The following is a 26,508-nucleotide window of genomic DNA, read 5'->3' as shown; positions in this document are numbered from 1 at the left end:
GCTTGACAGCGGCGGCTGCGGCCCTGGCACGCCTGGGTGGTCACTGGCAGTGACTCACCCCTTTGTCTCTGGTGTCAAGAAACAGATTTTCAAGTCTCAAATTGTCCCGGCAGCTGATCTCACCAGTTTTGCCTGTCACCCTGCCGAGTCAGAAACTTGTGCTGCCTGCAGAGAAATCTTGTTTTCTGAGGAAATTTGCAGTTGTGCTCGCCCAAGGAATATCAGTGGACATCTTTGGGACTACAGAGGCAACTAACTCCTTATTAAATGTTACCGAGTGATTAGACTATCTCCACAATCTTCATTTTGGGTTCAACTTTCACAGATACGCAAGCCCCCGCTGCAGTCCGTCTCTTAAAAGCGAAGGTGTAAGACCATCTTTTCCAGCCTCTGTTCCAAATAAATCGCATGGACAGCTGCTCTGCAATGCACATACAAGAGATGTTTGCCATGAAACACATTATCACTGCAACTTCCTGACACAGGCCCCTGCCTCTGCCTCTGCTGTGCAGCAGGAGAAAGACCCACTTCCAGAGCACGGAGAGGGTGACACTCCCAGAGCTGCTGCTCCTTCTCCACACCTCAAAAGCTGAGAGTAAATTAGGCCGCAAGAACAGCTGCTTGCCAATTTTTATCTTGGAAAACAAGGGAAATATTTATGACCATTAGGAACTTGGGAAAAAAAAAGAACAAAACTCTTCAATGTGCAATACTGAAAAAACCTTAAGTACTGAGACAGTATTCTTGTAACTGTGGTGCTCTAATGGAGGAAAATACAAAGTCTCACATACCAATCACCAAAAGTCTGGTCTCTAACACTAACAAGAAGCTGATCCAAGCCAACATAGTATATAACAACCATAAAAAGCCAAAAATCTTCACGCTCAGTATTTAGGAAAATATAATTTTACAAGATCACTGCAAACCAGAACTTTGCTATATTCTTTTTTTTTCATTTAAAAAAGAAAACCATAATGAAGGGGGATGGCGGGGGAGGGGGAAATCAATAAAATACACCACACAAATAGTTAACTAAATTTTCTGCAAATTTTTAAAAAGCAAAAAACCATACAAAGCTTTAGAGTAAAAGATACAGCATGCATCACAGAGAAAGCAATCAAGCAGAGATATTCATATACATGGTTATTTCCTTGCTTTTAAAAGTGCTCTATTTTCTTTCCTTTTCCACAGAATTTTTTTTCCCCATGCTTGCTTTCTGAAAATCTGCTTAAAAAAATACTCAAAGTCTAAAATATCTTCACAATTCGCAAATAAAGGAATTGTTCCTTTATTATGCTTCAGACTCTCGAGGCAAAGTATAGGGGTATTAACAGTCAGGCAACTGGCCTCAAGAAATGCCCGTGGTTGTCCTTGCAACCCTCTGGGGAGGAAAACGGCTCCTCTCCCCAGCTGCGAAGCAAGCTGTTTCAGCAGAATGTAGACTGATTGTAGCAAGGGAAGCACACAACAAATTTTGAACCTGCCTTCCTACTCTACATCTCTGTGCCACACAAAGCCCAGTTAGAATAAAATCAAACCCACAGAGCCTTGCTGAAAACAGATCTAACTGGGTAGCTAAACCTCTGCTCAGCTATTTCATGAGAGAATAAACCCGTAGTTACGTCTTTGTATCTCCCTCCAAAGTAATTCAGTAATATATGAGGCTTAAATCCTGCATCAGATATGAAAGAGGAAAGAAAACTCTGCCACTAAAAAGTTTGTTTAACCGTGGCCCAAGGGATTGCCAATGGACCACTGGATAGGAACTATAAACACAAGCTAGATTATCTCTTGTATTAAGCAAAAGTTGTGGCTGCCTGGGAGACAACGAGGAATAACGATATGGCAAAGAGGTCTGCAAACAGGCAGGCCAGCGACCAGCAGAAGGCAGGCAGCTCCCGAAACGCGCTGCATCTTTGTGTAGATCTCTTGGCATTTAACATTTGTTCTTTGGCATGGAGGAAATGTGTCGCAAGAAGCAGTTGGCAACCTCATTCGGGCAGGAAAGGAGTCCTCCGGTGCAGGATCTGAGGCAGACATATGTGTTCCCTACTGACTGATTTTTGTGATTAAAATTGATGAAGACACTCCCCATCGGGCACTCACCTATAGAACACGGTGCACAAGGTTGCTATTGCTGGTGTGACCTGCACACCGCAGAAATGCTGTCTCTCCTGTCAGGCTCATTACCTCCTTTGCTGGTTTGCTGAATCTCCGGGTGACCCAAAATCACCAACATCAACATTTCCTGTTTCTTCTAGGCACATTTTACCTCTGAAATTTCCATCCTTTCTCTTCACGGTAAAAGGGAACATAGACATTTCATAGGACAATGGAATAGTTTAGTAAGTCTTTCTCATTGAAAAGCAAAAATGCAAACCAAACTGGGCATGCTTTAACAGTGTCTGGTTAATATTGTCATTTATTTCTCCTGCAGAAGCAGTCATGAAGGAGATTCCTATTGTAGCACCATGGCTTGAATTTTCAAATAAAATCACATCTCATCTTTTTGAATGCCCTTCTGGAACAGCTCAGTCAGAGTTAGGTACTAGAATTCAGTCGCAGGGTGGCCAGAATTCTAATAAAGAGTAATTGAAAACAAGAAGTATCCTTTCTGCTCTAGGAGAGCTTAAACTTTGCTTTTCATTTGTGTATGGCCATGTTGTGTATCAGTACAAGTGTTGCCATAGAATTACAACATATTGAAACCTGGGCAACAGATCATGCAAACAGACAATAATCCTAAGAAGTATGTAAACAAACAGAAAGCAAATTCCACTGCAACCAAACTGTATTCATCGGACAGACCTGTTGTACGTATTTCTGTGCCAGCTATGAGAGAAACATGGTGGCATAGCCAAATATCAAAATGAGGCTCAATAAAATTCAGAGCCTGGTCAAGATGAGTCAAATATTAATTATGATATTAAAAAGTAGCAACGATTTGGTATCCTCAGAAGATTTTCAGATATTGAGAACAATCTTTGATATGGACAGATATGGATTTGATCCACACCCAGAGAGTTAGTCAACTGTTCCACGTTCAAGTGGAAACCAGTTATGTGTGTATCCTGTAAGGGTCTGAACGGGGACCAGCACATAGACAGTGGGATTGAGTGCACCCTCAGCAAGTCTGCAGATGACACCAAGCTGAGTGGTGCAATTGATACACTTGAGGGATATGGCTATTGCAACTGTGGCTATTGCCCGGATTGCCCAGCTGGGTTGAATTGATTGAATTTCCTAATTAAGGTTTAGGCCCTGCCTACAAAAGGCGGGCCATTTCCTCCTGGCTGTGGAAGATGCAACGACATCCTTGGAGCCGCAGCCCAGGCTGGTGAGCAACAGAGGGAAGGAACGACATCCAGAGGGACTGTGACAGCCTTGGAAAGAGGGCCCATGTGAATCTCATAAAGTTCAACAAGGCCAAGTGCGAGGTCCTGCACGTGGGTCGGGGCAACCCCCAGAATCAGTACAGACTGGGGGATGACTGGATTAACAGCAGCCTTTCAGAGAAGGTCTTGGGGGTACTGGTGGATGTAAAACTGGACACTAGCTGGCAATGTGCACTTGCAGCCCAGAAAGCCAACCGTATCCTGGGCTGCATCAAAAGAGGTGTGGTCAGCAGGTCAAGGGAGATGATTCTGCCCCTCTACTCTGCTCTTGTGAGACCCCACCTCTAGTACTACATTTAGCTCTGGGGTTTCCTGTACAGAAAAGACATGGAGTGGGTCCAGAGGACGGCTGTGGAAATGATTAGTGGGCTGGAGCACCTCTCCCATGAAGAAACGCTAAGACAGTTGAGGTTGTTCAGCCTGGGGAAGAGAAGGCTCTGGGCAGATCTTATTGCAGCCTTCCAATATTTAAAGGGGGCTTCTAAGAAAGATGGAGAGAGACTTTTTACCATGTCCTGTAGTGACAGGACAAGAGGCAACAGTTTTAAACTGGAAGAGAGTAGGTTTAGCTTGGACATAAAGAAGACATTTTTTATGACGAGACATAATGGTGGTGAGACACTGGAACAGATTGCCCAGAGAAGCTGTGAATGCCAGCTTGAACATGGAAGTGTTCAAGGCCAGGTTGGACAGGGATTTGAGCAACCTGATCTAGTGAAAGATGTCCCTGTCCATGGCAGGAGGGTTGAACTAGATGATCTTTAAAGGTCCCTTCCAACTCAAACTGTTCTGTAATTCTGTGACTATGATATTAAATATGAATGTAATTGTGGAATAAGTTGTTCGGGTAGGAAAAAACAGCAATTAGTATAGAGTACTTCATTTCAGTCAGCATTTCAAAATAATTTGATTTAACCAATGTCAGCTGAAAATTAAAAATACGTCATCACTGCAGATAACAGCAAAGTCTATTATTTGGAGTAATACCTAAGTAATCAGTTTGATTTGAATCTGGCCAGGGAATAAGTTGATGTAGTCTCCTCCAGAATAAGAGTCTGGAGCTGAACAATCCTTCTCATGCTCATTTCTGACACTTACTGAAGTTGTCACAGAGCAGGTCCCTCCCCTTTCACAACTTATTGCTCTTCGACTATGTATGCTTGCAGACCCCTTGCTGACACCAGGCTGTATGATCAGCCACAGATGACGGGCAGCAGAAGCACCTGGGATAGAGACTCAGTATTTCATAATTGTTAGAATTCTCCTGACTTTCTGGGAAAATTTTAAGGTTTGTTGTTTGGCAATTTGTCAACATAAAATGTCGGAAGAGCTAAAGAGGTTGAAAAGTAGAGCCATGGTCTAGGTTGAGTATAAAAGATAGGTGCATATCAATTGCTATTTGACCTGGACTCCTTCTTCAGCCACCCCTCTCTCTATAGACTTTCTGTGGTCTAACTATCTAATGCCTTCATGAGTTCAGACAATCTCTGTCACTCTAGACTTTAATCCATGTCCTTGCCGGGCTGTATTTCTTGTAGCCTTCAGGTAGCTCAGTGGATAACAGCGAGCATAGAAGCTCTAATAGAAACCCTGCAGCAGATTTCCCATGCGCTTCGTGCAGCCTCCTCAGCAACATGTCCGTAGAGTCACCATTAGAATGTATAGACCCACCATGCAGGCACAGCTTGCAAACATCTCTCTCCAAATAATCTCACAGGCTGCCTTCTTCCATCCACCTAGAGCGATGCATTATTAAGAGGACCCTTCAGACTGCCACTCTTCTCTCTCAGGGACTTTCCTGCAGTACAATACAGGTCATACACAATGCTGCATAAACAAGGATGGTACAATCACCAAATTAGAAAAGGCCTCAAGAGGGAGATTCAGCCAGTGCAGATGTCCAGCAGGCAACGATTCCATTTTCCAGCAAGTTTCAAAGATTCATGTTTTTTAACTCTTTTCACAGAATCATTTTAATATCTTCAAACCATGGACTTACATTGAAACTTCTACTGCTCTGGGCTTCAGCTGGAACTCTTCCTTTTTGTCTCTCTTCCTCTCCTCTCTCTCGAGTAGCAAAACAGAGATACCTAAGCTGACAAGAGGGTGTCACATGCATTCTTGCAGTAAGTGGCTAGGTTATTTCTCTTAACAATAGTGGACTAACTTGCAGGCTGACTAAAGGCATAGCAGTGAAATTCCCTTCTAGATACAAAACTAACAGAAAACACACAATGGTGTATCAAAAAAAACCAAACCCACACACACAAAAAAAACCCCAAAACAACAAACCAGCACAAAGCTAAGTGACTCTGGAAAGCCTAACTAACAGAAAAAGATCTAGCTGACCCAGCACAGGAAAGATGAATTATTAGAGTCCTCTGCTAGTAAGAGGTGATTGATCAAGTAACTCTATTTTTGGCTTTAACACCCAGCAGCTGTGAAGTCTACTCCAAATTCATGAGTGCTTTTTCATATAAAAACAAACACCGATTACAGCCCTTTGCTTTTTACCTACATGTGCTGGTCCAAGCTAGACATACCTCTCATCTTATTTCCATATATGAGAACTTCACTGTGCAAAGTTCTCTCTTCTTTTTTCAAACAAACTACAGTTACTGCCCTAATAACTCTCCAGTTTGACACTCAGTTTAAAATAAGCACTAGAAGTGGCTATATTTAGAGAACAATCTGGTATTGGTATAAATCCTCTCATGTTTCCACTTAAGCGCACAAGAATATTCTTGGCCAGGAAAGAAATCCTGCTGCAAAAGGCCTTGTAAGAATTAAAATGCAAAGCAATTACTGTATAGGAACTAGTAAAGTTTCATGTCCTAGAACATCTCCTGCTTGTTAATAAACTTCAACTAATCTTACGCAAAGCAACAGCTTAGGCTAGCATTGCCTAGCTATATGTATGCATGCATATTTAAAATGTTACAAGTCATCTTGCTTGAAACGCTAAAGCAACAGCTTCAAACGAAGCATTCATACAGCTACAAGCAAGTTTTCAAGGATATATATCAAGATATTAATAACTGGTTTGCTGACTGTAAGCACTGCGAAGCTGAATATGCAACTGCAGATGCAGATGTTAATCAAACCAGTATACTGACACAGACCTGTAAATATACTGTATTCCTCACACTGACAGATTTTATCACTGTTTGTGCCCTGAGCCTTATCATGTCTCCAAGGCACATCTCTACAGCAAAAAAACCCAAGTAAATTCAGTTAATATTTATTGTTCCTATATTGGGTGCACTTCAAAAATCCAGGTACCAGGATGCTTGTATATGCAGTTTTCATCTGTGTATGCATATGTACTATAGCACTCAAGGCAGCCTTTACCTCCCTTTACGAGGACTTAGGAATTTAAACAACAAATTAGTTTAGACTTAGGAAAACCATAACCATTGATCTTCAGATTACTGTGAGGGCTCCAGCTTTGTTCACAGCTATGGGAGTATAGAATCATGGAATGGTTTGGGTTGGAAGGCACCTCAAAGAGCATCTAGTTCCAACCCCCCTGCCATGGGCAGGGACACCCTCCACTACACCAGGTTGCCCAAAGCCTCATCCAGCCTGGCCTTGAACACTTCCAGGGATGGGGCATGTACAACTTCTCTGGGCAACCTGTTCCAGTACCTCACCACCCTCTGAGTGAAAAATTTCTTCCTTATATCTAATGTAAATCTCCCCTCTTTCAGTTTAAAGCCATTGCCCCTTGTCTTATCACCATATACCCTTGTAAAAAGTCCCTCTCCAGCTTTCCTGTAGGTCCCCTTTAGATACTGGAAGTCTGCAATAAGATCACGCCGGAGCCTTCTCTTCTCCAGGCTGAACAGCCCCAACTCTCTCAGCCTGTCTTCCTAGGAGAGGTGCTCCAGCCCTCGGATCATCTTCGTGGCCCTCCTCTGGACTCGCTCCAGCAGCTCCATGTCCTTCTTGTGTTGGGGATCCCAGAGCTGAACACAGTATTCCAGGTGGGGTCTCACGAGAGCAGAGTAGAGGGGCAGAATCCCCTCCCTCGACCTGCTGGCCACACTTCGTTTGATACAGCCCAGGGTAGGGTTGGCTTTCTGGGCTGCCAGCGCACATTGCCGGCTCATGTTGAGCTTCTCATCCACCAGCACTTCCAAGTCCTTTTCCTCAGGGCTGCTCTCAATAGAGTATACTGCTGCTCAAGCTATGGCTCAAAGGCCGAGCGGTGCTAAAAGCTCCTCATTTTCTTGCTGCCTCTATTGAGTATATTTTCTACTGAACTCTTAAGGATGGCACCAAACTACAGGGCTCTGTAATGGAAAATGACTCACTGTAGAGTATGGGCAAGATGTAAAACCAGTGGTGTTATCCCAGCTCTGCTACAGATTCCCACTGTTCTGCTATAATCACACAGGATAAAATTGTTTATCACCTGATACTTGGGTATTGAGATATGATTTTCCTGGGATGAAATGAGTAGGTCTCAATCTTTTGGACCAGAAGATGGTGAAGCATGGCTTGACACGTGTAAATGTGTCTCAAAGTCTCTGGTCTTCTGGTTCCATCTCCTACTTAGAGCTTTTAAATTTTTGTGACTGCTTGCCACTGAGTATGTATATGTTTAAGTCAGGAAATACACTTCTCTGTACAGTAGGCACTTGGCACATGAAGGAAGGAGAAAAGAAGGGATTTTCTGAAGTAGACAACAGTAATAAATACTGATAATGAACTGCAGGTCAGCTTGGGGATACATGGCTTGGGAGAATTAAGGCCTCTATTTCCCAAACAGATGCAAAGCAGACAGCGCAGACATCTATGTCTGCTTTGTCACTTGTCTGAATCTATTCTGACGAGCTGAGAGCAACCCAGAGTCCATATCCACTCATTCCTCTGCCTCCCTGCTGACTCCACTAAACAATTATGCCAATTACTGTCAGCTCTGTCGTATGGCCTTAAATGAACTCAGCTCACTTTGGTTAAACAGCTGCGAGACGGTACTTTCAATCAAGGAGGTTCATTTGCAGAATGATCTGCCAAGAGTGATTAGATGGAGCAGAACTATTTTGCTAAAGCTTCCTCAGTTTAACAACCATGTGTAAAACAGCACACATTGAAGACAAGAAGTCTGCAGATGGAAATTTCTAAAAAAGTAGGAAATTATGAACAATGGGCCCTTTTGCAAAAAGCATGAGTGCACTATGCCTCAGCTTATCTGTTTCCCATGATATCTTGCAGCCAGAAGCACTGGAAAAACTGAGCTACATGATAATCAAACCCTAAAAATACCAGTTCCCCATATCCTGCTAAGAACAATTAAGAGATCCTTTATCTAACAGAGGACCTACAATAACAAAATCTCATTTATTCTCTTGAATGGAGGCACAGAGATTTCATATACACACACATACAGATAAGTGTACTCAGGCATGTACATATACATGTGATTATTCTGTTTAATTCTCACCTTAGAAAGTATCAGAAGTTCTCATGTTCTTCATTATGAGTGCAGACCTCTCTGAAAGACCAGTGCAGTAAGACTTTTCTTAGCTTTCAGACAAAAATGTGAAGATACTACGGAATCACAGAATGTTGAGGTTGGAAGGGACCTCTAGAGTTCATCTGGTTCAAACCTCTCTGCTCAAGCAGGGCCACCTAGAGCTGGTAGCCCAGGACTATGTCCCAATGGCTTCTGAATATCTCCAAGGATGGAGAACTCCATCATCTCCCAGCCACCATCATGGTGAAAAAGTGTTTCCTGATGTTCAGAGGGAACCTCCTGTGTTTCATCTTTTGCCCACTGTCTCTGGTCTTGTCACTAGGCACCACTGAAAAGAGCCTGACTCTGTCCTCTTTGCACCCTCCTTTCAGGTATTTATATTTATTTATATAAGATGCCCCTGAGCCTTCCCTTCTCCAGGCTGAACAGTCCCAATTCTTGCAGCCTTTCCTCATAAAAGAGATGCTCCAGTCTCTTCATCATCCTCATGACCCTTCACTGGGCTCTGTCCAGTATGTCCACATCTCCCTGTACTGAGGAGGCAAGAATTGGACACAGAACTCCAGGTGCGGCCTCACCAGCGATGAGGAGAGGGGAAGGATCATCTCTCTTGACCTGCTGGCAACACTCCTACTAATGCAGCCCAAGACACCATTAGCCCCCTCTGCTGCAAGAGCACATTGCTGGCTCATGTCCAACTTGGTGTCCACCAGGACCCTCAGGTCCTTTTCTGACAAGCTGCTTTCTAACTTGGCAGCCCTCAGCATATGTTCTTGCATGAGGTTGTTCCTCCCCAGGTGCAGGAATTCTCCCTGTTGAACTTCAGAAGGTTCCTGTCAGCCCATTTCCCCAGCCTGGCGAGGTCCCTCTGGAGGCCAGCATGACCCTCTGATGCATCAGTCACTTCTCCCAGTTTTGCAGCATCATCATCAAACTTGCTGAGGATATGCTCTACCCCATCATCCAGATAATTAATGAGGATGTTGAAGAGGATCAGACCCAGTATTGACCTCTAGGGTACACCACTAATGACTGTCCTCCAAGCAGACTTTGTGCAGTCATCACCACCTTCTGGGCTGGGCCCAACCATTCAGTTTTCAGTCCTCACCTCAATTCTGTTCATCCAGCCCATACTTCATCAGCTTCTCTATGAGGATCTTATAAGTATAGAAAGTTAAACAACAACGAAACTCAAACAGAACTCCCAAGTATGTGAAAAGTAAATAGGGTCTAAAAGTATTGAAGAAGTTTCAATTTACGACTGGAAGCCCTCTTAGTTTGTTCTTCAGCTTCTCATTGCTTATAACGTTACAGCCTCAGCAGCTAAGTTTCCAATGAGTTCTCCAGCGAGAGGGGCCTAGACCTCATATCTTTAAACTGATCTCAGCTGAAGTGCCTATACACCAAAGAGACAAAAGAGACAAATTAATTTTTGCCCCTTTGAAAACAGTTTTTCAGTACACCTTGGGGCATTTCTGCTATCCACCTGCAGCACACATTCAGCGAGAGAGCAGCCATGTCACAGGACAGCTCTATTTCTGTTCACCCACACCTTGGCTGTAACTCATATTCCCCATAAGCAACATGAGTCATCTTCTCAGACCATCTACACATCAACGAATATAGTCCTGCAAATAATAATAAGTAATAAGACCAATAATAATAATCACTGTTGCCTCAGAAAGATTTTTAAATACAGAACACATGGATTAAGTGCATTAGTTGTAACCTTTATGACAGGGGACATGCCCCTTTCTTTAAAGGAAAATAAAGCTGATTTTCCTACTTTTTCCTATTGTATTTTCCTCCATTCAGATGTTCTATATAAAGTCCTTAACACGTAGCATTGTATTTACATATTTTCTCCCTGATATGCCTATGAACTTATGCAAACCAAGAGAGTTCTGAACACAGAAAGCATATCAGAGGCAGCTCAAAAAATCCAGATGCTATCCAAAATTTCCTGGCTGAGATGCTATTATACCCAGTCATTGCAATAAAGCTATGCCATCCAAGACCTGCCAACATCCAAAACAGGAAATTAAGTGTCAGGAAAAAGTCAGTGTTATTTATAACTCCCCAAGAAAGTCAGCATTATTGATTTCCAAAGAAAATACCCCAAAACCCAAATTATCATCACTTTGCAAAAAGTATAAGTAAGATAAATTAATGCAGAACTCATGGGTTTTAACTCTGAAAGGCTCTGACATGTTCTCCTTCCTGGGAGGCAGGACTACTGACTCCTGGGGGATTTGGTGGTATGGCCCAATAGCCACATAGACACAGAAAATTATCTATTGCCCACTCAGCCTTCTAAGACTATTTCTTGAACATCTCTACCCCCTACCACATGCAATGAAGAATCTCTGTTCTCCCTGTGATAGCCCATGGACTTCTGACTCCATTCTACCCCGCTAGTCTCAACCTATGCCCAGAAGAATGGATGACTTTTCTGCAACATAACAGGAAATAATTGGGGCACTTCAACTTACCACAGCCCAAAACAACATGGAATGTGCTCCCAAAGGACCCTCCAGCATTCCCAAGTCTTGCAATACCCATGAAGACTTTAACTCATGGGTTTTTAACTCAACTGACTTTGCGTTACGGCTATTTATATGAATATGGAGCTAGCCCAGATTCTCGTAGCCAGGCACCAATCTCATCTCTAACTCCGGAGTGAAGAGACAGCCATAAAACCCCGATGATTAAAATGATTTTTGCATCCTTTCCGTACGTCACAGTTCTCTATTCCAGACAGAGTACTCATCCTATGCTGACACTAGCCTTCTTCCATGGGCTTCTCAACGTTCTACATGTTCAATACATCTACAAACATCTACATGTACAAAAGCCTTCTATGTGTTCATGTAGCTACTGAAAGGCAAAAACCTCTGTTTCAGGCTGGAAGAAACATAATTCAGTAAATATGAAATGGGCCTATGAAAGCAGACATGGTTTTATTGTAAGATCTACGAATGAATCAGGTAGTGACACTGGACAATTTATCTTGCTCATCTAAACATCAGCTGAGGGTTTCTACTGCAAGTGGAAAGTGCTTTGTGAGGCACTTAGAGCTTTACTGCAGAAAAGTGTTTACAAAGTTAATCTAAACTTTGGTTTTGATACAGTACATTAAAACATGATCTTTAATGTCATTATCATAAAATAGCAAAATCTTCTGCTTATTCACAGAGCAGGTAGGATTGTCTGGCTTCCTTACTCTCCAGCCATGATTTTTTTCTCCAAAGCTGAATGCACCACTACCACACAGAAACCTGTTTTGACCTTTTTTTGACCTGAGTGATAGACAAGGCAGCAGTCTTACAATATTGATTGATTGCTACAACCTAATACCAAAAAATTTGAGAATCTGAAAGATGGAGAATGATTTCCTTTGGTCACTGTGCACCTCACTATGGTTTTGTGTACAACAGCTGTAATCTGCCTGTCCATTTCTGTAGCTCTTCCTGCATGCTTTATATGCCACACACTTTGTGGCCCAGCAAACTTGAAAAAGACTCATCAAGTCACGACAGAGTTTTTTTAAGTATTTTGATGGTTCGCTAATTGAAAATTACAAAGACTCTGTTTCCTAAAAGACTTTGGCTGGTATTTCAAATGGAAATCTAGTTACCGTGATTCATGGATATTTTCATACTAGGATTTTCAGAACAGAGCAAAGTGTGAGTAACATGCAGAGTTACTCAGTCTCATACTTCATCAGAGAATACATCTATTTAAAACAACATTCAAAGTACAGCAACATAATTACTCAGACTACCAGAGCTGTCTAATATACTGATCTAGAGACACGCTTGCCAAAAGAAAATGTCCTGCAGAAACAGCCATACAGTGTAGAAGAAACACTCCATTAATCAAAGAGCATTTTTAAAGTAGCGGGCACTATATTGTTATGTAAAATTGTGGGATTCTTTGGCTTGATTATTATATGAACAAGGAATATAATAGTCAGACTTGAATCTTCGGCTGCCTAGAACCGAGAGAAGGACAGGGCAAAAGATGCTTACACTTTTAAATGGAAGTAATAACGTGCTCAAATAAGGTAGCGGCTTCTAAGCGAAGCACTGTATGAAGTTACATAGATGACTAGGCTGACCTCTTACAGGGTCTTCTGTTTTGTTACTGTTACAAAGTAATATTAAGAGTACAAAAAATGAAAGATTAAAGGAAAATGTCTCTTTTTTTAAAAACTTTCTTTTTCAGATATAACAGTATCAGGTTTGACCCTATATGATAAGTTTAATCAGTCAACTAATTATAGCATTGCCTGTACTGCTCTTGCACAAGATGGCTGAGGATGAAAATTCTCAGAAGGTAAAATAATGGGAGAACTGCCAAAAAAAAGAGAATACAAGACAACCAATTGTAACTGGGTTTGGCTTATTTTTTAAATAAGCTTTCAAAGGTTTTTCACTTGATAGCATCCTATATAGGATGACTATTAGGGAATTTTCAGGTTGATTCTATTACATCTCTGAACAGTCAGTACCATATGTAAGGTGAACAAGTAAGTTTTATTTTACCAGTAGAAATACTCTGAAATGTCTGTGGTCACACTTCAGCACAGGTGCAAACTTATTTTTTCTCACTACAGACCTTGACTCATATTCACTCCAAATTCTATAATCATAGAATCATAGAATGGCATAGGCTGGAAGGGACCTCAGAGATCATATAATCCAACCTCCCTGTCATGGGCAGGGACGCCTCTCAACTAGATCAGGCTACTCAAGGCTCCGTCCAACCTGGCCTTGAACACCTCCAGGGAGGGGGCATCCACAACTTCTCTGGACAATTTATTCCAAAGTCTTATCACCCTTGTACTGAAGAATTTCTTCCTAAGATCTAATCTAAATCTGTTCTCCTTCAACTTAAACCCATTTCCCCTTGTGCTATCAGTGGACACTCTTGTGAAAAGTCCCTCCCCAGCCTTCCTGTAGGTTCCCTTCAGGTATTGGAAGGCAGCTATTAGGTCCCCCCAAAGTCTTCTCTTTTCAAGGATGAACAATCCCAGCACCCGCAACCTGTCCTCGTAGCAGAGGTGCTCCAGCCCCTGGATCATCTTTGTGGCCCTCCTCTGAACACGCTCCAACAAATCTATGTCTCCCCAAATTATGGTGGGGACACCAGAACTGGACGCAGTATTCGAGGCGGGGTCTCACAAGAGCAGAGTAGAGGGGGAGAATCACCTCTCTTGACCTGCTGACCATGCTTCTCTTGATACATCCCAGGATGTGGTTGGCCTTCTGGGCCGCATGAGCGCACTGCCAGCTCACGTTGAGCTTCTCATCTATGAACACCCCCAAATCCTTCTCTTCAGGGCTACTCTCAACCCACTCTGTGCCCAGTTTGTATTTGTGCCTAGGATTGGCCCGACCCAGGTGAAGGACCTTGCATTTTGACTTGTTGAAGCTCATGCAGTTTGCACTGGCCCAATTCTCAAGCCTATCAAGGTCCCTCTGTATGGCATCTCTTTCCTCAAGTGAGTCCATGGCACCACATAACTTGGTGTCATCGGCAAACTTACTGAGGGTGCACTCAATGCCGTCATCCATGTCGCTGACAAAGATGTTGAACAGCACTGGACCCAGAACAGACCCCTGAGGGACACCACTTGACACTGGTCTCCATGTAGACATCGCACCATTGACCACAACTCTTTGAGTGCGACCATCCAGCCAGTTCTTTATCCACCGAGTGGTCCATCTGTCAAATCTGTGTCTCTCCATTTTAGAGACAAGGATGTCATAATGAAAACTGACAGTGCTGAAAACATCTTCCCTCCAAAAAAATGAACTGGCAAATGACCAGACCTCCTCTTCATTTTCAAGATGATTACATATGTAGTGTAATAACCTCAATGATCACAAAGTAATTTATACTGCCTGTCAGCAGTTTCACCGATATAAAAACTCATGCCATGCACGTACCTTGAAATTCTTAAAAAGAAACTTTTGTTCAATTCATTTAGAAGTCTTTCATTTTTTCAGAAAATTGAAAATATTTCTGGCTCTTTTCAGCAAGTAAATTGGTTTGTCTGTGCTTGTATTTCAGCAAACTTCAACAATATTCACAAGGTCAGTATCCATCCTATTTATAACAGAAGCTGAAAACATATTATTTAAATTCCCATTAATGGAGAACATTACAGTACAAAACTAGACTGATTTCCTAATCCTGGGCCCTGTCTCTCTCCATCGGAGCCAGCCACAGCAACTGTGATTTCAGGCAGGAAGCTGTACCTCACCCTCCAGCATTCACCTGGCACCAACCCAGATCCCGGCAGCCTTCCAGGCAAACTCTGGCCATACCACCTTGCCCACAGGTGCAAGCTGCAGCACTGCAGCCGTAGTCTCTCCGGGTCGGCTGAGCAGCCAACACGCACAGTTGCATTACAAATTAAAGCTAGCCCAGGTTATGTCCGAAGGGGCTGAAGGCTCACTACTGAGTGGCTACTAGACAGATGCACAGCTAGTGTTGTCAGGGAAACATGTGGCATTTTGCAATGTGAAGCTGCAGTATAATTTTTAGTAGCTATGGTTTACAGTGCTGTATCTGTGGTAGAGAATCATGCAAGTTGCTCCACCCTACTAATGAGTAACACACCTTGTTACCTGGAGGGAATGAGTTTTTCTCTGGGGCTACATGCAAGTTGTTTGTTTGACTGAGGTGATTTCGCCTCCATCACTGCTCTCAAGCACTCTTTTGCCCTCCTACGTTTTGTGTTTTGTTTTTTGTTGTTTTTTTTTCAAATTCTAGTGGGAAATTATCTATTTTCAGTTGTTTTCATGCAAAACAAACACCAGCCTATTGTCAGGAGTTGCAGGTATATTCAGTACACATGAATTTTATAACAGCTATCCTCCTTCTCTTGTGGCCAGCCCCCACAGCTTAGTGTAAAATGCACTAAAATAGCTTGTTGACTCTCTAAGCACTGAATCACTAACAGCTGTATGTGAAAATGCACTTCTGAGAACGTAACCATCCTGTGGAGGAGGAGGAATGCTTTGAAACTCATCTCTCACGCAGTGACTCACTGATAACAGTTTAGGAGTCATTTGCTCTCCTGCTGCAAATGGAAAGCCAAGACGTATCAGAAGTGTCTCACATAGGCAGCTGCTGATGAACATAAAGTGCTCTTGGCCATCTTTTTTTTACACAAGACTTGCCTCTGAACATGAGGAAAAATTATGTAATAACTGTAATTTGGGTATAGTTCAATAAAAATGCTACTTCTCAGAAGCCTAGGACAGAAGTTATACCTGGGCAAGAAAAACGTCAGATGTACTACTGGTGTCAGCAAGACAAGGGAGAGGCTGAAGCAAGGCTGAATGCTACTCAAACACGGTACAATTAAGCTGCTGTTGTCAGACTGAACAAGAAAATACCAAGAAGAAATGAGTTGCTAACACAAGAGTAGTGGCTGAGCAGTCAAAGTGGAGTGTGCCGGAGAAATGCCACCAGAGGTGAAGAACAGGATAGAACAAATAGGAAGAACAAGAGAGTCTAACTGTACCAGAAGCAAGAGTCAGCGTTTGTTTGGGTTTTTTTTCCCCTTGAGAGTGACTAGGAAGGACAGTTGTCACTCCATATGGAATTACTTTGGCCAGGAAGACAAACAGTTTAATTATCAGGTCAAGGCAAAACAGACTGTGTACCAGTTCGAATGGCTACTCCACTCCATCAAATGGCATTTGGTGCAGAGATGCCCAGGCGGCAAGTCTGGGAGACCCAAACCAATAAGCTCCCACGGCAGGGTGGATTTATCAGCTGAAAACCTTGCCAGCGGGCAAGCATGTGGTATGCCAGCCTGGGTCTGCTGCAGCTAGGTACAAGCTGGTGCAAGTCTCCCCGAATTACCCTCTACTTTGCTCCCAGTTACACAGTTATCATGAATATGTGAGACCACTTGTCTCCTCTCAGGGTTGTACAAAGCCAGCGACGTCGCGTCTTTGTTACATTTTAAAATTTCTTACTTTCTTATGTACAGGGAAGTACCGCATATAGACGGAAAGAAAACCGAGTCTACAGACATGTCAGTAGGTTTGTAACTGAGCACAACACAGCACACATCAGATACGGCCTGTGTTTGCTGTGCATCAAAACCGAGGATCACCAGTGATGACCTGTTTCATTACTCTGCATATTACAATCAAATGATGTGGCATTCAAGACGAGGGCGCTTAGGTCAAAAGAGGTCAGTTTTAAGTCATATGGCACAGCTGTAAATACAAGCTATTTAAATGGTATGCAGGCCATGTTTAGATTTGAGATTCTTTATGCTGCTGCTCTCATGCCGGACTGATGCCCTGGGATGGCTGTCCTGTCTCTTGAGACCATTTTCCATCTTAAAACCATTTTAAAGTTTAGCTGTATGATACGTATGTCCCAAAAGACAAACTTCAGTTTTCTGACACTGTTGTTAGCGATGTTGCTGGCTTACCTGCTTACCATAAACTCCTTATCTTATGGATGCCTATTTTGAGCGTGTCACAGAAAGAGAGTCCTGGACTAATGCAGCAAAAAGTAGGCATGTTTTAAGAAGAAGAAGATTAGGCTATTTTTATATATATCGTAATTTACTACATCACTCTTCTGAATGAAATCTATTTCTTTTTAAGGATAAGTCTCCTTTAGAATAATGCAGAAAGAGAAAACATTATTAAAATTCTCTGAAATGCACGCTATTAAAACATATCCTTGGAGACATCAGATTTGAAGTAACATACAATTTCAGAATTTTAGAAGGAAAGCAACACACACAAAAATATGCATTTAAAGCTGCCAGTGATGATATGAGAGGCACATGCATGCGGCTGTACCAACTACCAGTCATAGCTTTAGCAGTCCAGTGCCACACAGCTCATTATAGAAGATCAACATGGAAAGTCACTTGACAACATTTCACAGAAGAGCAAAGGTGATAAGCAGACAACTGTACAAAACTCACTGCCACTACTACTAAAATAGCTCCAAGTCCAGTGCAATTGGCAGTGCATGGGCACATTTAACAATGATCACTTGCTCTTTGGAGCACATTGCTAATATAAACAACCTCTCTTCCCTATAGCTTGCAGTGGTAATAGAAAAATTTCTTTTCTAGTGCTTAAATCCAGTCAAGCAGATGCAGCACAGCAAACTCCAGTAGTGCAAATTTGACCTGACAGCCCAAACTCACATCATTTGCAGATCTATTAAACCAGGCTGTTAAAATGAAGGGAGACTGAGAACAAAATGCTGTACAGCTAGTCTTGGCAAAAATGTAAATGTTGTCCAGAGTCACAGAAAAGACATGCCATAGTTATTGTGTCTAATCAAACTTATCTATAATAATGCTACAATCAGGATGTTCTCACAGTCAGGTTATGGCTGGCTCAGTGTTAGACAGGGCTGGGAGAAAGCAAAAAATGCCAAAATCCAACCCTGCAGAACGGCTGCAACTTGATGTAAGGCTATGTTTCCTACTGCTGTTTCACGTCGGTCTACATGGCTTTATTTATTACTCTATTCAGGATTACTGCCTATTACATACAGCACCTTCCTTTGTTTTAAAGTTTGTTTTACACTTTCAGAGGACACAGTCCTCTGAAATAAACACACAACCTAGTTAAAAAAAATCTCAAGATTATTTTATGAAATCCTATCATACAAATTTTGACAGTATGTATTAGAATTAACCAGGTCTTTCCCTTGCAACACATATACTGCTGACACAGGAGTAAATTCCTGCAGAAGCCAGCTACTATGCACCTGCAAAGCTTTATGACCCAACATAACTGGACACGAACTCATGCTAAGCATACCTGTGGTTAGTGGTAAGTGACATGGTACTTGAGCTCCTCAACCATCTCTAAATACCACAGTAGTGATGAATACAGATCTGCTTTCTAAATTTCTTATCCATTAGTTGGGTCCAAGGAGTTTGATCTTTGGTTTATGTTCTGTACCTGGATTTTTAAAAATAAATTTTCTGTTCAGAAGCAACCATGAATGCAAGAATATTTATGGGAGCATGTCTACACCTCTGAAGTTAAAACGGACCACTGACACCTTGGTTTATGGATACTAGCAAACCATTTAAAGCTTGCAGATCTTATCACCGGTCCATTGATCACACACAAATTCGTCTGTTGCTCATGAGATTTCAGAACCAGGATTATGTGATTATTATGTCATTCTTGTGTTTCTTGTGTAGCTGGTATCCTACAAACACTAACTTCATGTAGCGCATCACATTTGCATGGGATTTCCCAGCTTACACGGAAAACAGAACTGGCACATTAAGAAACATGTTGCCTCAAGCATGATACTATATTTACTCAGCCTGGGCCATGACCTCAGCTGGGTGTGCTTCTCAGCCATAGATAAGCTCGCAAGAAATGTATATCCTAAGCTGTTTCTATATTTTACATTTTTCTTTGCATGGTGATTGTCTGCTAAAAATTGCTATAATTCTAAAATGCAAACACTGAGTTAGCAGATGACTGACTCAAAAAGCTGACAGTTAAAAAGAGCACCTTGACGTTTATACTTGAAGGTCCTATTCTTGAATTCAGAGCCATGTGAGAGAGCTTGAGGCTTACAAAGGGTTTTCGTGAAGCAGAAGTTTATGGGAGCACAGGTCCACTGGACAGATATTACAGTAAAACACCTGATTTGTTTCTTACATAGCTGGTATCCTACAAACACCCGCTTCATCAGAGCCCAATTCATCTGTCGTGAGTAAAGCAGTGAAGAGTGAAACAGCTATTCATTTTAGGATTGACTATTTTGTTCTGATTCTCCTTTTGCACTTGACACAAATGGGCCCTAAAATGCCAGTTGATTATAGGTATCAAAACTTTAGATAAAAAAAAAAATATCTTTTTAATTATAAAAACTCTAAAATTAAACACACAAAAGAAATCTCTTATCCTGGAACCACCTGAATATTCAAGAGAAGCCAGAGGCATTTAAAAAAACAGTTGAACCTTATAAACCTACTGGTTTAAGTGGAAATACATTTGCTTTTGTAAACAAAAGCAAAATTCAGCCTCATACTTCCTTTCTGTGCCTGGCCCTTCAGAAGATACTGGCCTCCTTGTCAAGCGGGCAAATAACTTTCAACTATGGAGTGGAAATTTCTGGGCAGGATTTTAGTTGTATTCACATCATCTTGACAGTTTGGCACAAGACCACACTACTGAGAGGTTTATAAGATGAAAGAACTTGCACTGCAAGGCAGATAATCCCCTATAAGAGATTCGCTGTATAAAACGCTATATTACAGACAATATTTCAAAATACTAAAACAATTTTGAAGCAATGCAGGGAGAAGTGGAACAATTGAAAGCTACGCTGCCACTCCCATCCTTAACTTCCTCTGTTGTCCCAGTAAATTACCACATGTACATACACTGACCTGCAAATACCATGGCCTGGTGGTGCCAAAAGGAACATGGTTTTACTAGATAAAAGAGCATCTAAGGAAAATGGTTTTGCATGCCGGCTACATAGATTTGGATAAACTATTTTCAGCTAGATTTAGTTACAATTCTATGAATGTATTTCTGAAGAGGCTAATACCTTATGTGCCAAATGTTTGCACGGAACGACTTAGTATGATTAAATTACAGACTGCAGAAAAAAGGTTTATAATGGAAATGCTGACAGAACTATGCCTATTAAGAGAGCTGGTATACCACATATCCTCCCAGAGTATAACTGTTCAGTTACATATCTCTGAAAAACACGATTTACAATGACAGAAGCTGTGTAGCCACTGGTATGCTTATGGTCACAAAGAAAAATCATACTACAACAACCAAAATAGTGTTCTTTGGGCCAAAAAAAGTAGGCTGCTGCTGATCCAACTCTCTGATCAAATTTCTCTGTTCTGCAAAGCACTGTAGCACAGATGTGAACAACATGATGGACATCCATTTCTGCAGGTATTGCTCCCAGCATCTCACAGCCCCTTAGAGCTGAATCAATACTACTACCATGTGGCTCCCTGTTAATCACAATAAGGAAGTGCTGCTTCCAAGACAGGTGGCGTAAGAGGGAGTGATGTTTAGAGGCATAGCTGGGAAAGCAGAGATGGTTACTATTATCTTCAAAAATACAAGAAAATCCATGTATATTTAAATAAAATTAAAAAAAAGAAGAGAAAAAGCAATTATTTTAATCACGACATCCTCACCGCCTTTTCTAAGTAAGCACTCTTTGTACATTCTCAGACCCTACTGACTAAAAATTAACAATTAAGGTGACATACTTTTCATATGTGAGAATGGGGTAGAAACGACAAAAAAACAAAAAAAAAAACAAAAAAACCCTCCTTATTGACAGAGTAACAAGTGGAATGACAAAACTGCGCCAGTCACTTTTGAATGGAGCACTGATGAGGGGTAATAAGGGCTGTCTATCCCTTTGTATCTGTACTCACCTCTTCACTATTCTCGGCACCTGTTTTAGAGCTTAAACACTTTGAAAACACATAGTCCCTTTTACTGCATCAGCATGACTTTCACTTTATGAATGACACTGTGGCCAAAACATAACCAAAACTAAATTATTTAATTACCCAGTTATAGCCATGTTCTATTTATTTTTGTTTAGTCTTTGGTTTGTTCACATCGATTCTGTCAAAAATGAGAGCCCACACTAAAAACTTACCAAGTAACAGTTACAGCTGCAGGGAAACTGTACAGTGAGTGGATTTTGTTTTCTTTTTCAACTGCAGTCAGTAAAGTCTAAGACTAATGCTTATCTTTTTCCTATTGAACTGTAGGTACCACATAATGGAGAAAAGTCTTAACTGAACATTTTGTAAAGATACTCTTCACAAAGTTTTTCTCCTGCCCTGGAAATGCATCCACTTCTAGAGTAGAAGTCAAAATATATTTAGAAAAAAACAATAATGAAATTTACTAGGTATTTGACAGACGTGGCTTTTCTAGGAAGAAGAGAAGTTACCTACAGCAGATGAGATAAAAGACACCTTTCCCCACTCCCCCCCCCAAAAAAAAAAAAAAAAAAGTGAAAGAAACAGGAAGGAGGTTCCTGAGGAGTCCTGCAGAAACCTGTGGAGAGACTCGTGCCTGGGGGGGGAGCGGACAACTCCCCGCAGCGCCGCAGATCAGCTGTCACCCACGGACCGAAACTGCGCACGGGAGGGATCCGACGGCGGCCGCTTCCCCGGGAAAGCCGAGCAGCGCGGGAGGGAGCGGCACCCAGGGATGCCGCCACTGCGGCCGCGGGCTGCAGCAGCGCCCGGCGGCGGGGACGGCAGCGGCCGGGGGGCAGCGGCAGCGCCGGGGGTGGGCTGTACGCCCCGGGGGCAGCAGCGCTCTTACCTTCCCCGTGCAGTGCCCAGGGCAGATGCGCGTAGTCCCACTCGTAGCCGCAGGCGCTGTCCTCAAAGGCGCACGACCCGGGGGAGAGCAAGGCGGCCCCGGCGAGCCGCAGAGCTGCAAGGACAAAGCCAGCCCCGGTCACGGCTCGGCCGGCCCGGGTACCGCGAGCTGGGGGCCGCCGCTGCCGCCGGAGCAGCGCCCACCCCGCGCCACGGGCGGGCGGGGGGCGTCGCGGCGCGTCCCCCGCCGCCGCTTACCGTGCGCGGCGAGGAGGCAGAGCCGCAGCATCTTCCGCGCCGGGGGAGCCGCGGCTGGCGCCGGCGGGGCGGGCGGGCGGGCGGCCGGGAGCTGAGCGCGGCCCCTCGGCACCCCGGCGGGGCGCAGGGAGGCGAGCCGCGGCCGCGGGGGGGCAGGGGAGGGGCGAGGAGGGCCCGTGGGCACCCCGGGTGGGCGGCCCGTCCCACCCCCGACGCGGAGCGGGGTCGGCCCCGGACGGTCTCCCGAGGTCGAGGCGGCTGAGGCTGGAGTGTCTTCGAGGATGGGGGTGCCTCCGCTTCTCCCGGCAACCCGCTGAAGTGCATCACCCCCCCTCACGGTAAAAATGTGCTTTCTTATGTTTGAGTGGATTTTCCTGTGTTTCAGCTTGTGCCCGCTGCCTTGCTCCTGGTACTGGGTACCACTAGAAGAGCCTGGCACCGTCTGAGGTACTCACATTAGTGAGATGCCCACTCACACCCATCTGCAGGGGGCAAAGCGGCTCCCACCCCAGCAGGGGTCCTGTGCCACCACAACCTGCTCTGCTGTCCTGCTGCACAACAAAACCTGCCGTAATGAGGGGCCTAGAAGAGTTTTTCTCACTCTTGTAGGTAAGAAAGGTGTGGGAGCTGCTGCAGTGCTCCCAGAGCTGTATTTCATAGGATTACAGGATAACTCAGGAGGGGACCACAGGAGGTCTCCACTTCAAGCCCTGCTCTGAGCTCAGACCGGGCTGCTCAGGGCCTTATCCAGTTGGGGCTTGATAACCTCCAAGGCTGGAGATGGCACAACCTGTCAGGGCCCTGGCTCCACTAATGGGCTTTCCTTATGCATCAAAAGTTTCTTCCTTATGAATGCTCTGAATTTCCTCAGCTCATGCGGCTGCCTCTTGCCCTCCTACCGTGCACTGCGTTGAAGAGCCCCACTGCATCTTCTCCATCTCCCCTGCCAGTGCCAGAGATGCTGCTGGGTCTCCCCCAAAGCCATCCCTCCACCTAGCTGAATCAGCCCTGGTCCTGCAGCCCCACCCTCTCAGTGGCCTCCTCTCACCTCAGTGTTGTTTCTGTGCTGGACCCAAAGTGGCAGCAGTACCTAAATGGGGTCTGATGGGCACCAAGCAGAAGGGACAGTCCCTGCCCTCTGCTGGGTCTCGAGCTCATGTCGTCCCCCTGCATCTCGGGGTCGTGTCCTGCCCACACTGCTTCAGACACCACTGGCCCTCGTTTTCTGCTGCCCAGGCACATGGGTGGCCCCGGCTCATCTCACTGCACACCGATGCCCAGGGACGTTCCTTGGAGCTGCTCCCCAGCACCGCCAATCCCAGCCTACATCTCTGCAGGGCTCTGCCTTCCGACTGCTGGGCTCAACATTAGCCCTTGTTGAATTTCCTGGATTCCTCGTAAGCCCCTTTTCTGGTCCACTTCAACGGCAGTCTTATCTACAGCATATCCACTGGTCCCTCCCATCTGGTGTCATCAGAAATCTTGACACACTTGCCCTCCGTTCCCTCCTCCTTGTCAGATCTGGCAGCTAAGCCCATGTAACACAAACTAAAACCTCTATCCTTGCTCTATCCAAGCCTCTATTGCGGCTCGGAGTGCAATGATTTTACACTCGTCTTGACTTGCTTGCTTCAGCAGTCGTTGTGCAACACAGTTTTCCTTTCGTGTGTCTGGGAAACTTAGCTGACCAGAGGATTCCTCTGTTTATCCCGTGGTAAATTCACTTCCATCATGCTTTGCGTCATTACCTAAACCAATCAGATACAATGAGAAATTTGAACAATTGACTTCTCAAAGCATCTTTCAAAATTACAAAAGTCACAAAGAGGATGTAGGATGTCAGAACCTTTTTGTTAGAATACTCAGCTACCACTTTCTACCAGTCTGTGGGCTCCAGGGAAACCAGAATGAGCACCAATCCACAGAGACCTACATTTCAGCAAAAACTGCTTTAAGTCATCCTAACTACTCTTCTTAGTTATAACATCTAGTCATATTTCTTCATTTTCTCAATCTGTATTAAAATTTTGTACTCATGGAAATTAGTTTTCTAAGGACGAGCACTGGCTTTGGTATTAGGTCATTTGGTAAGGCTTATGTCAGGTAAGTACTAGAAATAGTGTAGAACAGCTACATATGGTTTTTTTTTTCAGCCATTGTGAACAAATTTGTGGTTTTCATGACAGCTTACGTAGGCTGTTTCTGTTATTTGGCCTTTATTTTTCATAATGTTGGCAAATTTTAGCATGCACCAAAAGTCTCAACAGGTTTCTAGCAAAGTCACTTGACGCCAGTAAAAGATGTCTTACATTCACTGGGTTTTTGTATTCCTAAGTAACTGTCATGTAACTTCGTAATATACTTGACATATTACCATTCCTGAATCCCGTAGAGGATCTAGAACTTTTCCACTTAAATTGAGGTGGGCACTGCATCTAGTCAACTGTGCTAACAGCCTTGGTGATATCTTGGATAATTGCTCCAGCCCTCACCCAGTTCACATTTTGTGGTTTATTGTGTTTGGGGTGATGCTGATGTTGTAATATCAGATTAGCCATGTACGTAATCTATCTCTTTCATAATCACTCCAAAATATGATTTGAAAGGCATTAGTTTTGTAGCTAGAAGAACAGACTTTGTGTTCTCATGGGGAGGACATGCTTGCTAACTTTGGGGTACAACAGTGACTGGTTTATGGAAAATCTTGTAACTGGCATAAAGTTGTTCAGTTTTTTTGTGTGTGTGTTCCTTGTGCATAAACAACAGGTCTTTAATTTTGGCCGCTCCAGTGTAGTAGGACTAGAGTAGCACCTACCTTAGAGATGCCCACTGACAATTTAATTTTGAATGTGCTGAGTATTAGTGAGATTCCATCAATTTCCACAAAAACGTAATCATGTTTGCATCCCTCGTTCATGAGTTTGCACAGTGACATTCTCAGGTTTCTTGATCAGGTAGCTAGATTACACAAAATTTGCTGTATAGTTCACCTTCCAAAAATTCCTTGTTCCCTTTCCTTTTCCAGAGGAGCTAGTATAATGGCGGTGCCTTGAACTCTTGCTGTGTCCTTCACCTGCACTTTTGCTGTATTCACAATACTTCTGTAATACAGAATTTACATCTATGTGTTCAGCTTTTGCCTCAGAGCCAAAAACCAATATCTAAACTTTCTAAATGTTCGATCATGCTCCTTTACCAGCATCCGAGATCAAACCAGCGTGTACACAGACCTTAGCACGCACAATAAAATCAGAAAGTTATTATATTTTCCAGTGAATTACTTCCCACATGCAGCCCGTGGAACTGGTGTGCCCAAAACCAGTTTCTGAATTGTCCACAAACGTATCTTCTGCTTTTCCAAAGGACAACTGTGAAGTCTCTCTGGGTACATCAGGTAAAGAAAATAGGTGGCAAAAATAACTGGCACAGGCTCCTTCAAAAATGTTTCTTCTTGGATAGTGAAAAAACTTCCCTCTTTTAGAAATTTGCTCAATTCACGTGGATTTTTCATAAAACTCGTGATCTTGACCAGTGCAGGTAACCTCATTTTTTATTGTTTTTTCAGCTTGACATGTGTTTTCCAGAACAAGGAGCCTTCCAGCCCTTCTTGCAGATCCTTTTCCAGGGAAAGTGAAAGAGTATAAGCATCCCAGAAGAGAGGACTTCCTCACTTCTGCTCTGCACTTTGTCGAAAACTGCAGTCTCCTTGAAAAAGTTCTCAAAATCTTCCTCTACTGCTAGGGTGCCCTATCCCATGTTTTTCTTCAAGAAACATGCTATCCTGATGAGATCCAGAACTTGGCTCATTTTTAGCTCAGTTTATGCCTTGCTTTTACTACAAGTTTTATATTTTCAGCTTTTTTTTTATACATCACAGACTCATTGGGTAGTTTCTTGCAGAGTGGTCTGGCATCAGTGTCCAGTCATAACCTGGTCTCTTCTCAGAGATTTGACTAATCCCAAAATGTAAAACTTGCTCTTTAGCCACAGGCTGGTCATAAACTTTATGGGTC

The 26,508-nt window shown here is 43.3% G+C and overlaps 1 protein-coding gene across 1 annotated transcript in view; it reads right to left on the bottom strand.

Moving 5' to 3' along the window:
- Window positions 1-22,526, bottom strand: part of MAMDC2 (MAM domain containing 2) — a 66,372-nt gene extending 43,846 nt beyond the window's left edge. Inside the window, exons 1-2 of the mRNA XM_086629611.1 lie at window positions 22,496-22,526; window positions 22,239-22,352 (exon numbers count right to left, since the gene is read on the bottom strand). Of these exons, the coding sequence (XP_086485737.1) occupies window positions 22,239-22,352; window positions 22,496-22,526 (145 nt within the window). The remainder of the gene's footprint in view (window positions 1-22,238; window positions 22,353-22,495) is intronic.
- Between the last annotated feature and the right edge of the window lie 3,982 nt (window positions 22,527-26,508).

Source organism: Tauraco erythrolophus, chromosome Z (assembly GCF_009769465.1).
Source record: "Tauraco erythrolophus isolate bTauEry1 chromosome Z, bTauEry1.pri, whole genome shotgun sequence".
NCBI classification, from domain to species: domain Eukaryota; kingdom Metazoa; phylum Chordata; class Aves; order Musophagiformes; family Musophagidae; genus Tauraco; species Tauraco erythrolophus.
Note: the sequence above shows the minus strand (reverse complement) of the source record. Positions and strands in the feature narration are given on the sequence as shown.